The 15,128-nt window shown below is 41.4% G+C and overlaps 1 protein-coding gene across 5 annotated transcripts in view; it reads left to right on the top strand.

Moving 5' to 3' along the window:
• FAM13A (family with sequence similarity 13 member A) overlaps positions 1-15,128 on the top strand; it is a 255,579-nt gene that overhangs the window by 93,210 nt on the left and 147,241 nt on the right. For all 5 annotated transcript variants that reach the window (XM_077277080.1, XM_077277061.1, XM_077277089.1 and 2 more), the window contains exon 5: positions 10,567-10,717. In XM_077277080.1, the coding sequence (XP_077133195.1) occupies positions 10,567-10,717 (151 nt within the window). The remainder of the gene's footprint in view (positions 1-10,566; positions 10,718-15,128) is intronic.

The following is a 15,128-nucleotide window of genomic DNA, read 5'->3' as shown; positions in this document are numbered from 1 at the left end:
ACAGGAGCTTTCAACTGAACAGATTAACCCCTGCACTGCTAGCAGAAACCTGCACTGTTTAATATTATGGTGAAGTGCTTCTAATCGGTGCAGAAGTACGTGAAATCAGACACTGCAATCTTCTGGCCCCTCTCTGTCTTTTAACCTGTGACAATTAAATGGCAATAATTTTCAAAATATCTCGATTTATTTAGTATCGAGTATGAACACGACATGCGGAAATACACGTACTTATACACCTTGGCTACTATCAATTAGGTTATTAATGTTTGTCTGGGGAATGCACGCAAATCATCAAGATCCGCTACTGGCATCTCCTTTTGCAATTGCTGACCAGTGATGTCCCAAATGTGATCATTGGGAGACAAATCTGTATTCACTGCCATGGTAACACATTTTAGGACACAGGCTGCTCACATTACCACAAGAAACATGCAGTCAATTTTTGTCTTGTAGAAAACCAACTCCTTAGACACTTTGGAAAAATGGTCATACCACTAGTTCCACGATTGATCTATTCTGTATTGCAAGTTAAATTGGACATCACGTCCCAAGCTTAAAACGTCAGTGTCTACACAAATCAGAAGTTATTTGCATGAAACTGTGCTGAGTGTGAGATGTCCAGCTACATGTGTTCCATTTACTTCATGGTCCCGCTTTTACAGCCTGTAATGGTGCAGAACAAGTTGGCAATTGAGGCTAAAATGGAGATCTATCTTCTTTTACTACGAGTCTTTCTTTTGTCTTAAGCATAATGATAACCAGAAAACAGTATGGAAACTTCATGTGCAATGCCATGAGGAGGACTTCTTGAGGGAATGTCACAATGATACGAATCCCGGCATTATGGTGTGAGGTGCATAATGTACGGTAGCTGGATGCATCTAGTCTTTATTCCAGGTAAATTAACAGCTCAGCCTTACATTAATTTGGAACCAGGGGGATTGCTGTTTCTCCAGTGTGATCTATGAACAATTTCTCATCGCAACAATGCCAGTCTGCATGTAGCTCATGGGCAACCATTGACAGCCTGGGTGCTCTTAACGTGCATTTCTTCATGTAGCGCTCAAACTTGATTGTGAATAATTCGAGATGTTTTTAAATTTGTGCCTATTTTTTCATCAGTTACATGTCTATCGATGCTGTAATTACCATAATTTCACAGTTTCGTTCTTGGTGTTGCAATTCCGATGTTGAGGAGAGTAATTAGATAATATACCGTATGTGTCCTTGATACTTCTTACTGATTTAGTGCAGTCCTTGGCTGCAAGGGGAACGGCTCGTAAAGGGAATATGTCAGTAGGATCAACCCTTGTAAGCCATCTATATCGGCATAATTGGTAGGAGGATAGTAGTGGTAGTCTGAACTGTTGAGCTAGATTCATGAAATTTGGAGGATATGGTGAGGGATTCAATATTGCGGTTTATTCTCAGTGCTCTTTGAATTGAAACAACTTCATCAGTAGAATCAAAATATTATTATTGTTATGGTTCTGCTGATGAAGAAGTTGGTTTAACTTCAAAACACGTTGAGAATAAAACGCATGATTTAATTCCTCACCACGTCTTCCGGATTTCTTAAATCTAGCACAGGCTATAACTTCTATTTCCCTACCAATTGTTCTAGATGGATCTCCAGACCTGATGGTATTGCAGCAGCTGTAACGCCTTGTTTCCTCAGTTGTGAGTTAAACACCCCAAAAGTTGAGCAATTCCTATATCTTAATTTTGACCAATTTCTCCAACAGATTAGACACAACTTTGACGTGAGATCAGGAGAGCAGCTGTTGCATGTCCCACACTGGTAATAAGAACTATTGTCAGGACACAGATCTGCATGAGAATCTGCCTCCATAGCTTAACAGGTCATTTACATTTAAGAAAAACATGGATTTCTCTGGAATAAGACATCAGATTACAGATGTCAGGGTATAATTTTATTTAGCTTTCTGACACCTACATGCCCATATAGACAGCTTAAGAGGTTTGATCCTACTAGCAGATTCCCTTTAAGCTTCAGTTGTTGCATCGTGTATCACTGGCTGGGTAGGACCCAGGACCGGACTGGCCATCTGGCAATTCTAGAAATGCCAGAAGGGCCAATTGGTCATGTGCCGCCTTGTCTGCTATGTTGTTAACAGAATGGGTGTTCTCAAGACATCCATATTATTAAGAGAGCACAAAGTCGCTGACTCCATCACTTACCCCAGCAGGCCACAGGAATCATTTGAAATATTGGTTTTGTAGTAAATCTTGCTTTCCTCCATCCAGGGTAATATTAGTAATTTATTTCATCTAGTGCTTGGGGACAGGGACAGCATGAGCCTGTGTGATTTCAAATGCCAGGGCTGAATTTCAGTCCCAGTCCGTACCTGGTAGGGCCTGTGATGTCTACAGCCATGGAAAACAGAAAAACAGTGAGGACCATCAGGGACACAGCGCTGTAACAGGGAGTAGAAGGGCACGTATGTACTATTTGATTATTTTGCTTGTATTGCTGTGAAGTTTTTTTTTTTTTTTAAATCTAAAAAGTGTTTAGTTTCATATTATGCAATAGCACACCACTCCTTTGCCTAGTGGAACACTGCTAACCAAGAACAATGCATTCCTGCTTTGATTGTGACAGTGACACACATTCAGCTTTTAACAGATAAATGCGTTCACTGCAAATACTGCTCTGTTGATGCATGTGGCAAAGATTTATCTTATATGCAGCATTTGGTGTTTCACATCACTGGTCTGTCAGGGGTAGGCAACAAACAGCTCAACCCTGCACTGTCTAGTAATTGCAAGGGCTAACCCTGATGAAGAGGGGAGATACCCCTCAAAACGCTTTGGCAATCAGTCTCTCCTGTGTCCCCGTCTTTACAACTTGTGACGTCACACTAGCTCCGCCCCTCTCCACGCCGCATCCTCAGCGTTGCTTCCGGCCGGAGCACGCGAGGTGCTGGCGTCTCTGCAACTCACTATTACAGCTCCACACATTTCAGACACTAATACGCTGCACCACCAACTCTAGCACAAGGAAGCAACTATTATTCTACCTAGTACTGCAGACCACAGTACTTCACCCAACGATTGATCTTGGCTTTCTGTGCCTGCTTACACGAAATACCATCCCTATCTGAACCACACTCCCTACCGCAGCGCCTCATTTGACTGTTAATCTCGGCTCTTTACTCACTACTTATACCACCAGTTCTACCTCGTACTGGTCTATGGGCAGACTGCTCACTCGCACAACATTATCCAACAGCGGAAGAAAAAGTCCTATACTCGTTGGCCTCAAACACATAACAACAGCAGCATTAGTATAAGTAAGTGCAAGACAACTGTAATAATCTTTATTGCTAATTGTGAGCAATCCACATTTTTCAACCTCAGTATAGTGCGGTGACTCCTTATATATAAGTTTATAAAATGGGGTGGCTTATGGGGTGGTTCTGCTATTCTGGCACCTCAGGAATTCTGCCAGTGTGACATGGCACCCTCAAACCATTCCAGCAAAATCTGAACTCCAATATGGCGCCCCTTCCCATTTGAGCTATGCAGTATACCTCAAAAGTAGTTTTTGACTAAATATTAGTCAAAAACTACTGGTATTAGTGCACTCAGGAGAAATTGTGTAACACATTGTACTGTCAATTTATCCTATTATCCCATTTGAAAATTAAAAACTTGGGGCCAAATCAACAGTTTAGTGTAAACAATGGTAATTTTCCATTATGCAGCCCAATGTTCTACAATTCTGTAAATCGCCTGAGGTTTAAATATGTCCAATACACCACTAGATGAATTCCTCAAGAGTTGTAGATCCCAATATGGGCTCTCTTGTGGGGGTTTCTGCGGTATTGGCATGTCAGTGGCTCTTCAAATGTGACATGGCATCCACAAGATATTCCAGTCAAAGTTGAGCTCCAGAATTCCATTGGTTCTCCTTCCCTTCTGAGCCCTGCCGTTTGCCCAAACAGTAGTTTTCTACCACATATAGGATATCTGTGTACTCAGGATAAATTGTACAACAAATTGTACTTTCCATTTTTTCATGTTACCCTTGTGAAAAAGAAAAATTTGGGGCTAAAGCAACATTTTTGTGGGACAAACATATGTTCTTATTTTTACAGCTCAACGTTATAAAATTCTATGAAGCACCTGCGTGTTGAAAGTGCTCACCACATTCCATTGCTTCTTGTGTTTCCATGTGCAAATTAGAATAAGGATGATCCTTTTACACTGTGACATCCCTTCAGATATTTGTAGATCGCTATTAAGTCTCCTCTTAGCCTTCTTTTTTGCAATCTAAAAATTCCCAGATTCTTTAACCATTCCTCGTAGGACATACTTTGCAGTCTACTCATCCTAGTAGCTCTTTGAACTTGCTCCAGTTTTTCAATGTATTTTTTAAAATGTTAGTGCCGAAAATTGGACACAGTATTCCAGATGAGGCCTGACCAAGGAGGAGTAGAGGGGGATAATTACTTCACGTGATCTAGATTCTATACTTCACTTAATACATCCTAGAACTGTGTTTGCCTTTTTTTGCTGCTGCATCACACTGTTGACTCATATGCAATCTGTGATCTATTAGTATACCCAAGTCTTTTTCACACATGCTATTGCTTAGTTCTATTCCTCCCATTCTGTAATTGTAATTTTCGTTTTTCTTGCCCAGATGTATAATCTTGCATTTCTCCCTGTTAAATACCATTCTATTAGTCGCTGCCCATTGTTCAAGCTTATCTAGATCCTTCTGAATCCTTTCTCTGTTTTGTCTAGTGTTGGCTATCCCTCCTAGCTTTGCATCGTCTGCAAATTTGATCAGTTTACCTTCAGTTCGCTTATCTAAATCATTTGTAAAAGTGTTGAAAAACACTGGGGCAGGACAAAGCCGTGTGGTACCCCACTTGAAGCACTCTTCCAATTGGATGTGCAACCATTTATTGCCACTTTTTGAGTACAATCACTGAGCCAGTTATGAATCCACCTCACTGTAGCCTTGTCAATCCCATAGTTGATTATTTTTTCAGTAAGGATAGTATGAGATACTTTATCAAATGCTTTGCTGAAGTTGAGATATACTAGATCTACCACATTTCCGTTATCCACCCAGTCAGTGATTAGTCTGGCATGACTTTTTTGCTCCAAACCCATGCTGGCTCTGGTTTATTACTGTATTCTTACATACATGTTGTTTAATAATTTGTTAAAATATCTTTCCTAGTATAGAAGTAAGGCTCACTGGCCTGTAATTTCCTGGCTCTGATTTCTTTCCTTTTCTGACGATAGGGACATTATTTATGCTTCTCCAATCTTCTGTGACTTCTCCTGGATTTTTCAAAGATTCTGGCCAGTGGTTTTGCAATTTTCAATGCTAACTCTTTCAGTACCCTAAGATGTAATTAATCTGGACCAGGAAATTGTAATTAATTTAATTTAGCTCTCAGTTTATAGATAGAGTGGATTCTTTTATTCCTTCTATGGTACTGTGAAGATCAGTTGATGTAGCAATTGCTTTCTTAGAGAACACAGATGCAAAATAGGAATTTAAAAGTTTGGCCTTCTCAATATATTTTTTGACCACTTCACTCTTTTCATCCTGTAAAAAGTCTTTAGCATCTTTGACTTTTCTTTTGCTTTTGACATAACCTCCAAATCCTTTTGTACTGCTTTTGGTCTCCCTTACAAGCCTTACTTCATTACTGGCTTTAACTCTTCTAATGTTTGCCCTGCATTCCCTGCAAACAGCATTATAGTCTTCTTTAGATATGCTCCCCTCTTTCCATATGATATACTTTTTTTTTTCTTTTTTAACAAGTGATTAAGTACTGTGTTGATCCACCCTGGCCTCCTTTAAAATACTTCCAATTCTTCTTTTCGGGATGGTTACCGAGAGTGCAGTGAGAATTTCATTTAGCAAAATACCCATCTTCCTTGGGCATTTCTGTAATTTAGAACATCCAGCCATCAGACCATTCTTCCTCTTTCTGAGTTCATTAAAATCTGCCTTTCTGAAGTCCAGCCTTAAAGTCTGAGTCCTCGCTGGTCTTCCTCCTCTTGTAATCCAAAATTCGCGGATAGCGTGATCCCTGCTTCCTAAATTCTAATCCACTTTTACTTCCTCAACCATTTCCTCCCTGTTGTTAAGAATTAGGTCCAAGATTGCAGATCATCTTGTTCTTTCTTCTACATTTTGAATGATGATGTTGTCAGCAAGAGAAGATAAGAATTTTCTGGACCTATTACTTTTGTCTGAGTGATTCCCAACAAATATCTGGATTGTTAAAATCTCCCATTATTACGATGTCATAGTTTTTTGAGTACAGAGATATCTAATGACCAAATAGTTCATCCATATCTTCAGTCTGTCCCAGGGGCCTATAGTAAATACCTACAATAGTGTCCTTTCTGTTCTTCTCTCCTTGAATTCATACCCAAACAGTTTCTACAGACCTACCATTCTCTGAAGCATGGATCTCTGTGGAGACATGTTTTCCTAACATACAATGCCATACCTTCTCCCTTCTTGTTAATCTTGTTTCTAATACACAAGTTGTAGCCTTCAAGGTCTGTATTCCAATCATGTATATCATCTCACCAAGTTTCAGTGATGCCTATGACATCATATCTCTCTTCCTGTGTTAGCAGCTACAATTCTTCTTGTTTGTTTCCCATGCTCTGTGCATTTATATAGACACATTTTAGTTTGTAGTCTGCTTCTCTTGCTACTTTATTTTCATTTTTTTCCTTTCTTTCCACTTCTAATACAGGGTTCTCAAAATAATTAATTAGCTGCATATTCTTTCCTCGCAGGGTTCTCAAAATAATTCATTAGCTGCATATTTTTTTCTCGCGGTATATTTCCCATCCCATATTGCTCTAGTTTAAAGCTCTCCTGATAAGTTTAGCAAGGTATCTACCAAATATGTGTTTTCCTGTTTTCGAAAGATACAACCCATCTCCAGCAAGTATTAAAGTGACACTTGTCAGAATTGTAAAATTTGGCATGGGCAGGAAGGTGAAAACAGGCTGGGGGCTTTAAAGTGTGCAAGCTGTAAACTGCATAGTTTTTGTGGTCCAATAAATATCTGGTATTAAGTGGTTAAGAGCAACCTTATGTAGAGCATCATACTTATGGCCATTGTAATTTGTATGAAAGATAAAACCTTACTGATACTCTACAGGTTTATCCAGTTTGACATAAAATGGTTATTATAAAATGCTATGGAAATGAACAATAGTCTGAAACACTACTGATGCATCGGTGTATACTCCCACAGCATTCTTCCATGAAAGCCAGCACGAAAATAGATTATGCTAAGCAAAGATGAGCACACTCAACATATAATGGGGTATTTATATATTGGTTACATTTGTGTATGTATTATTAAAATATGCAAATGATCACAGGGAATTCTATACAGCAGTAGGGCAAGCTGCAGATAAAAGGTGGCCGCATGCGGCTGCAAGCACACCTACTCATAGTTACTACTCTAGTGATGAGCGAGCATGCTCGGACAAGGTGTTACCCAAGCTTGCTTTTGTGCTAATAAAGTTTCTTCGATGTGCTCTAATACTATGTCTGAGCCCCCGCGGCTGAATGTCTCATGGCTGTTCAACAGCCGCATCACATGCAGTGATAGCCTGTTTGTTAGGCAATCTCTGCATGTGTTGTGTACTGTCGAACAGCCACGAGACATTCAGCCGCGGGGACTCAGACATAGTATTAGAGCACTCCGAAGATGCTCCATTAACACTCGAGCATGCTCGGATAACTCCTTATCCAAGCACGTTCGCTCATCACTGATGGTTACCTCCAGAGATGATAGGTAAGAGGCAACAATAGAGAAAATTATCTGATCGGGTACATTTAAAATACTGTACTAAAACTAGGTGAGACAGTCAGATTCTGCGCCATATTATATAGGCATGCACTGTACCATACATTTAGTTCCTCTTATAGAAACGTTAGACACTTCTTTATGCCACCTGGTTGACATACATTGGAGAAATGTACAGTAGGGAAATAGTATTTAGTCAGCCACCAATTGTGCAAATTCTCCCACTTAAAAAGATGAGAGAGGCCTGTAATTGACATCATAGGTAGACCACAACTATGAGAGTCCAATTGAGGATACAAATCCAGAAAATCACCTTGTCTGATTTGGCAAGATTTATTTAGCAAATTATGGTGGAAAATAAGTATTTGGTCATTAACAAAAGTTCATCTCAATATTTTGTTATATATCCTATGTTGGCAATGACAGAGGTCAAATGTTTTCTGTAAGTCTTCTCAAGGTTGGCACACACTGTTGGTGGTATGTTGGCCCATTCCTCCATGCAGATCTCCTCTAGAGCCTGTCACTGGGCAACACGGACTTTCAACTCCCAAAGGTTTTCTATAGGGTTGAGATCTGGAGACTGGCTAAGCCACTCTAGAACCTTCATATGCTTCTTACGAAGCCACTCCTTCGTTGCCCTGGCGGTGTGCTTGGGATGATTATCATGCTGAAAGACCCATCCACATTTCATCTTCAATGCCTTTGCTGATGGAAGGAGGTTTGCACTCAAAATTTCACGATACATGGCCCAGTTAATTCTTTCATGTACACGAATCAGTCGTCCTGGTTCCTTTGCAGAGAAACCGCCTCAAAGCATGATGTTGATACCCCCATGCTTCACAGTAGGTATGGTGTTCTTTGGATGAAACTCGGCATTTTGTCTCCTCCAAACACAACTAGTTTTGTTTCTACCAAACAGTTCTACTTTGGTTTCATCAGACCATATGACATTCTCCCAGTACTCTTCTGGATAATCCAAATGCTCTCTAGCAAACTTCAAACGGGGCCGGACATGTACTGGCTTAAGCAGGGAGATATGTCTGACACCGAAGGATCTGAGTCCCTGGCGGCATAGTGTGTTACTGATGGTATTGTTATTGTGGTCCCAGCTCTATGCAGGTAATTCACTAGGTCCCCCCATGTGGTTCTGGGATTTTTGCTCACTGTTCTTGTGATCAATTTGACCCCACGGGTGATATCTTGCTTGGAGCCCCAGATCGAGGGAGATTATCAGTGGTCTTGTATATCTCCCATTTTCTTATTGCTCCCACAGTTGATTTCATCACACCAAGCTGCTTGCCTATTGCAGATTCAGTCTCCCCAGCCTGGTGCAGGGCTACAATTTTTTTCTGGTGTCCTTCCACAGCTTTGGTCTTCACCATAGTGGAGTTTGGGGTGTGACTGTTTGAGGTTGTGGACAGGTGTCTTTTATACTGATAACAAGTTCAAACAGGTGCCATTACAACAGGTAATGAGTGGAGGAAAGAGGAGACTCTTAAAGAAGAAGTTACAGGTCTGTGAGAACCAGAAGTCTTGCATGTTTTTAGGTGACCAAACACTTATTTTCCACAATAATTTGCAAAATACATCTTGCCAAATCAGACAATGTGATTTTCTGGATTTGTTTTCTCATTTTGACTCTCATAGTTGTGGTTTACCTATGATGTCAATTACAGGCCTCTCTCATCTTTTTAAGTGGAAAAACTTGCACAATTGATGGCTGACTATATACTTTTTTCCCCACTGTATCTCAAGCATTGTACAACTCCTTTGCGCCAAGTCCTATTTTCTAAAGACCATCACAGCACAATCTACCGTGACAAAGTATGAAAAGGACATAAAATATTTGCCACACCCTAGGTGTGTCAATTTTTATTGCCACAGTTTGTGTTTTGCTTAGTAAGGCTTCCCTTATTCTCCTGCTCTGAATAGCAGTACAAATTCAAAGGGGTGCTGACAATTAAAAAAGCTAACGCTTCCTGCCCCCAAAAAAGACATTAGTAGGCTTCAAAGGCATGTCATTTATAAAGTGCGTTTCAGCACTCTCAAAAGTGCTCAAGGACTTCTAATGTTTTCAAGGACAAGCGAAAGATCACAATGGCGATTATTAAAGGGATCCTTTACATTTCCACATGGCTACTTAGTCAGGGTTCTCTAGGGTTAGAAACAGGTAGACCGCAAACTGATGCTCCAACAAATCATCAAACAGGACTGTAAGGCTATGTGCACACGTTGCGGATTAGCCTTAGGAATTTCTGGTGCGGATTCTGCCTCTCCTGGCAGAAAACGCAGCTGCGGATTTGTCGTGTTTTTTGTGCGTTTTTGCAGTGGATTTTTTGCGGATTTACTGCGTTTTTTACCCCTGCGGATTTCTATAATGGAATGGGTCCAAAAACGCTGCAGATCCGCAAAAAAGAAGTGACATGCTAGTTCTTTTAATCCGCAGCGTTTCCGCACCGGATTTTGCGCAACGTGTGCACAGCTTTTTTTTTTCTCATTGATTTACATTGTACTGGAAATCAATTGTGGATCTGCAGCGTTTCTGCACCACAAAAAACAGAATCCGCAACGTGTGCACATACCCTTAAAGGTCCCAGAGAGCATGTCATTATTACCGATTGGAGATGACCCTCCTTAATAAGGATACTGTTTTAATCATTGTGCACAAAATTCAAAATTCCTCCAGTCAACTATAAAGCTGTGTGACATAGAGGTTTCTTTTTCATAGTGTATCTCCAGGCTTTGAAGGCATGAAGCAGCAGGAAATTTGCAACAAAATTGTGGCCAAGTTGTTGGAAGATTACCCAAAGTTCTTTGAATGTGATCTCACAGAGAAGTATGCATTGTGCGAGGACATGGCCAGAATTATTACTGTAAAAGTAAGTGGAACTTGTTTTTTTTTTCAAATATATGTAAAATATGTTCAAGCATGTATAACTAAGGGTACTGTCTCACAGTGGCACTTTGGTTGCTACGACGGCACGATCCGTGACGTTCCAGCGATATCCATACGATATCGCTGTGTCTGACACGCAGCAGCGATCAGGGACCCCGCTGAGAATCGTACGTCGTAGCAGATCGTTTGAAACTTTCTTACGTCGTCAAGTGTCCCGCTGTGGCGGCATGATCGCATCGTGTAACAAAGGTTGTATACGATGTGCGCACAGTAACCAACGGCTTCTACATCGCAAATACGTCATGAAATTATGGCCCCATAGCGTCGTGCATTGCAACGTGTGACCGCTGTCTACGACGCTGGAGCGATATTGGAGCGACGCTGGAGTGTCACGGATCGTGCCGTCGTAGCGACCAAAGTGCCACTGTGAGACGGTACCCTAATGAATGATGAATGAAGAGAAGGAAAATGTATAATCACGAATGTCCTTGAAAAGTCAGAAAATAGCCTGCAGCCTGCACACAGAAAAAAAAGCAAATGAAACTCAACAGATGCAGTAGGAATTTTCTCAACTCTACAATAGCGTAATATCCACTTTCATAGTAAAATATTGTACCTGGTGTCAAGGTTAAAAAAAAAATATAGGGGGTGTGGCATAGCGACTGGTCATGTGATTGATGGATGGTATGTATCGCAGAGGTGGGGGGCCCTGTGATGGAAGCCTGGGTATGTTTTGCTCAAGCAGATCTACTGCTGAGGGATTTGTTTACATTGGGAAGGCTTCCAGGTGATTGGAGAGATGGGTGGGTTCAGTCACCTACAAACCCACCCAAAGAGGCGTGTCTGAACACGTAAGATGGTTTTGTGTGTAAGGACCTGTGGTGATGTCACGCTCACCTGACTAGCCATGTGACAGGTACCTGGGTGTGGTTACACCTATGTAAAGAGGTGTGTGTAGCCCATGGAGGGAGTGTGTGGGTGTGTGTCAGGGTGGACACACTTCCAGGTGTCCTGGCTGGACACTGCAGAGTGGCCTGTGTGTTGGACGGTTCCACGTGGGGACAGACGTCCTGAACAACACACAGAGACCATCTTTAGGCTGGAGAGCCTACGTGCTGGACATAGCACGGTCTGTGTGCCCACAGACGTGAGAGAGTGGAGCTCTACTATGGACATTGAGGAATAATCTGTCTGACGTAAGACTGTTTACCTGTTGTTCCTGTTGCAATGTGGTTTATGGAGCAATAAACCTGTGAACTTTTAAGGAAACGTGTCTCCTGAGTGTCATCCGCCGCACCTAAGCGAGTGTCCCCTAGACCGGGTGAAACGCTACAGGGGTGATTCCTCAAGACCGGCAAGAGACTCTGGTCTTGTTGGAGTAGACACTCCTGATTCATTAAGAGGCACGCGCAGGTGCATGGTGGCGTGGCCTCTTCTGGAGTAAGATTTGTGGCATAGTGAATGCCGCCGCTGCTTGTCATGAATTTGACAAGCGGGGGTCATTATGCTCTGTTCCACCCCAGGTTCGGCAAAAGTGGGAAGAGCTGGGAATGGCATGAAAACGCCAGACAACACCTTTTTTTAACTTTATCTCACATAGTGCAAAAAATTGTGTGGAAAAAAAAAAAACACATTTGTGAATTGTCCGTATTTTCTCTATTTAAAGCTATGAATCAGAGGTGTAACTAGTGGTATGGCTTGGGGGAGGAAAAATCTGAGTGGGTCCCTAAACTGGTAATCTTGATTACAACTACTGTGGTGCACCCTAATTTTGGACATAGGAGAACCTCAGCAGATGACCATGGTATTACTGAAAATAAATCTCTATACAATGACCAACACCGATATTACCGCCATATGGTGCCTATATAGTGGTAGATACCATTTCTGAAGAACATAGAAGAGATTACAGTACAGTTATAGATAGGAACTTGCAGCTGACATTCTTCCTGGTGGAGTTATTCATTTTTCCTGTCTTTTCCATCTTACTCAGACCATCGTGTCTACTTCTTCAGCCATGAATCATCTGCAGAGTTTACAACAGACACATTTGACGTCTCACATTCCCAGCACTGTCCCCATCTATTCCCAACCTGCACAAATTCCTCAACCTACTGATAACTAAATGCTAAGCCGCAGCGGCCGTGCGTCTATTACTGCACCTGCTGTCTGGTGCAATAGCTGCTCTTCTTGCCTCACTTAATAATGCCCACCACTATGCCCCCCCTTACAAGGTAAAATGCCTCCTTTGTGGTCTCTAGATGTTAAAATTACCCCCTAGAAAATATCAATGCCCTATGCAAGTGACCTAAAAAAGCAGTGTCCATATTTAGTCCCTAGAAACTAATAATGGCCCATGTGAACCTTTTGAAAGTCACAATACTCTGAGTGCCCATGTAACAATAATGCTTGTTAAGTTCTCACTTAACATCTAATAATGTACAGCTCCCCTATACACAGTATGATGGGCCCACAGCTTCTCTCTACACAGTATGATGGTGCCATAGCTCCCCTATGCACAGTATGAGGGGCCCACAGCTCCCTCAAAATACAATATATGATCCCCATAGTACTCCTCAAACTGTATATTGGGCCCCAAACTGAATAATTGCCCTCATACTTTATAGTAGCCTGCACAGTAGTCATCATGCTGTATGATGGACCCTAAACTGTATAATGGCCCTCACATTAGTACTCACACTGTATAATGGCCCCCACAGTAGTCCGAAAACTTTATATTCGCTCTTATACTGTATGAGGGTCTCCCCCCAGTAGTCCACACTCTTTATGATGGCCCCCAAGCTGTATAATGTCCATCTCATTAGCTCCCACACTGTGTAATGGCCCCAACAGTAAATCCACACTGTATAATGGTCCCCACATTAGCAGTTAGATAGTGTAGTTAGGGAAAGATGGGATTTTTAATCCAAATATATCAGAAAATGGCTTAGATTACGGCACTAAATAGACATTTAGAATGAAATTTAGTTTACTTTGGATCACCCCTTTATCAATAGAAAATGGATCCAAACAAAAACATAATGTCTAGTAAAGGGACGCATAATTCCCCCAAAACATTAGGTATAGGATACACCCAATGAATACATAAGGTCACTTCACACATTGACTATTTTGTTTGTTCCAGTTCTGGTTTTGTCTTACAAATACTGATGGAAAATACTGACCAATTAGAGGAAAAGTATAATAGAAACACGTCACCACTTCTGTATTTACTCCTGGTTTTGGCTTACAAATACTGATGTAAAATACTGACCAAATACTGATAGTGTGACTGTAGCCTAAAAGTAAAATTGTGCTTCAAAATAACATGTAAACAAATAATCATAGTAAATGGACCTAATTAAAACAAACAGCAAAGTAGTAGCGCTGCTCACCCATGTAAGAGTATGTCCCTGCATGAAATGTCCTCAGTCTTGACACTCGAGTCACGTGGGCTTCCTCGGGGGGCTGCGAGTCTGTAGTTTTCAGAGTAAAATATAGCAGTTTGTAATTAGAAGCCTGATCTTGTCTTGGAGTGTCTTGACAGGGCTCTTTAAGGGGACCCTTAAAGGGAACCTGTCAGCAGATTTGTGCACAGTAACCTAGAGACATTGTCTGGTCGGCGCCATTATACTGATTGAACTGATACCTTGGTTGATTAAATCCGTCTTGTGGTTGTTATGCAAATTAGGGGGCAGTGACCCATCTGCATTATGAATACCTAATCGGAGCACCACATGAAGCCCCCCCCCAGCACAAGCATATCATTAACTCAGAACAAAAAATAAAGATTAAACAACAACCACAAGACGGATTTCATCAACCCAGGTATCATTTCAATCAGTATAACGGTGCCGACCTGACACTGTCTGTAGTTTACTGTGCACAAATCTACTGACAGGTTCCCTTTAAGGAGGATCACAGGTTTGGGGCTATTCAGCTGATTGGAAGGGTCAGAGTGACCCCATTTTGTTTGCCAATCACAGATCTTTACATTTTGTATTGGCTGTGCCCAGTGCTGCAACGTTTTGTCTTACATTACTCATATCTGGCCACTATTCTCTTTATGCAGCGTTATTTAAGGAAGACTGGCAGGCAGTCACTGAATCCTAAGCTCTGAATGAGCAGCAGTAGAGTAGATTACAGGGTGTGTTCAATCTTGTTTTAATACGTTCTGCCAGTGTCTTACATGCGTATGGAGGGGTTCAGAAGTGTAAGCTGACCGGATTGAGCATCCTGCTACCTATAACTGTAGTTCACATCTGCACTGGTTTTTGTGCATTTTTTTTTATAATAGGAACAGATAAACGAAAGCAATGTAAGTGCTGGACCCCAGCTGCAAGAGACCGGCCCCAATTTCAGATAATGGGTTTCACCTGTTTTCAATTAATGTG

This window comes from Ranitomeya variabilis, chromosome 1 (genome assembly GCF_051348905.1).
Source record: "Ranitomeya variabilis isolate aRanVar5 chromosome 1, aRanVar5.hap1, whole genome shotgun sequence".
Classification (NCBI taxonomy): domain Eukaryota; kingdom Metazoa; phylum Chordata; class Amphibia; order Anura; family Dendrobatidae; genus Ranitomeya; species Ranitomeya variabilis.
This window is presented reverse-complemented; position numbering and strand designations above follow the sequence as displayed.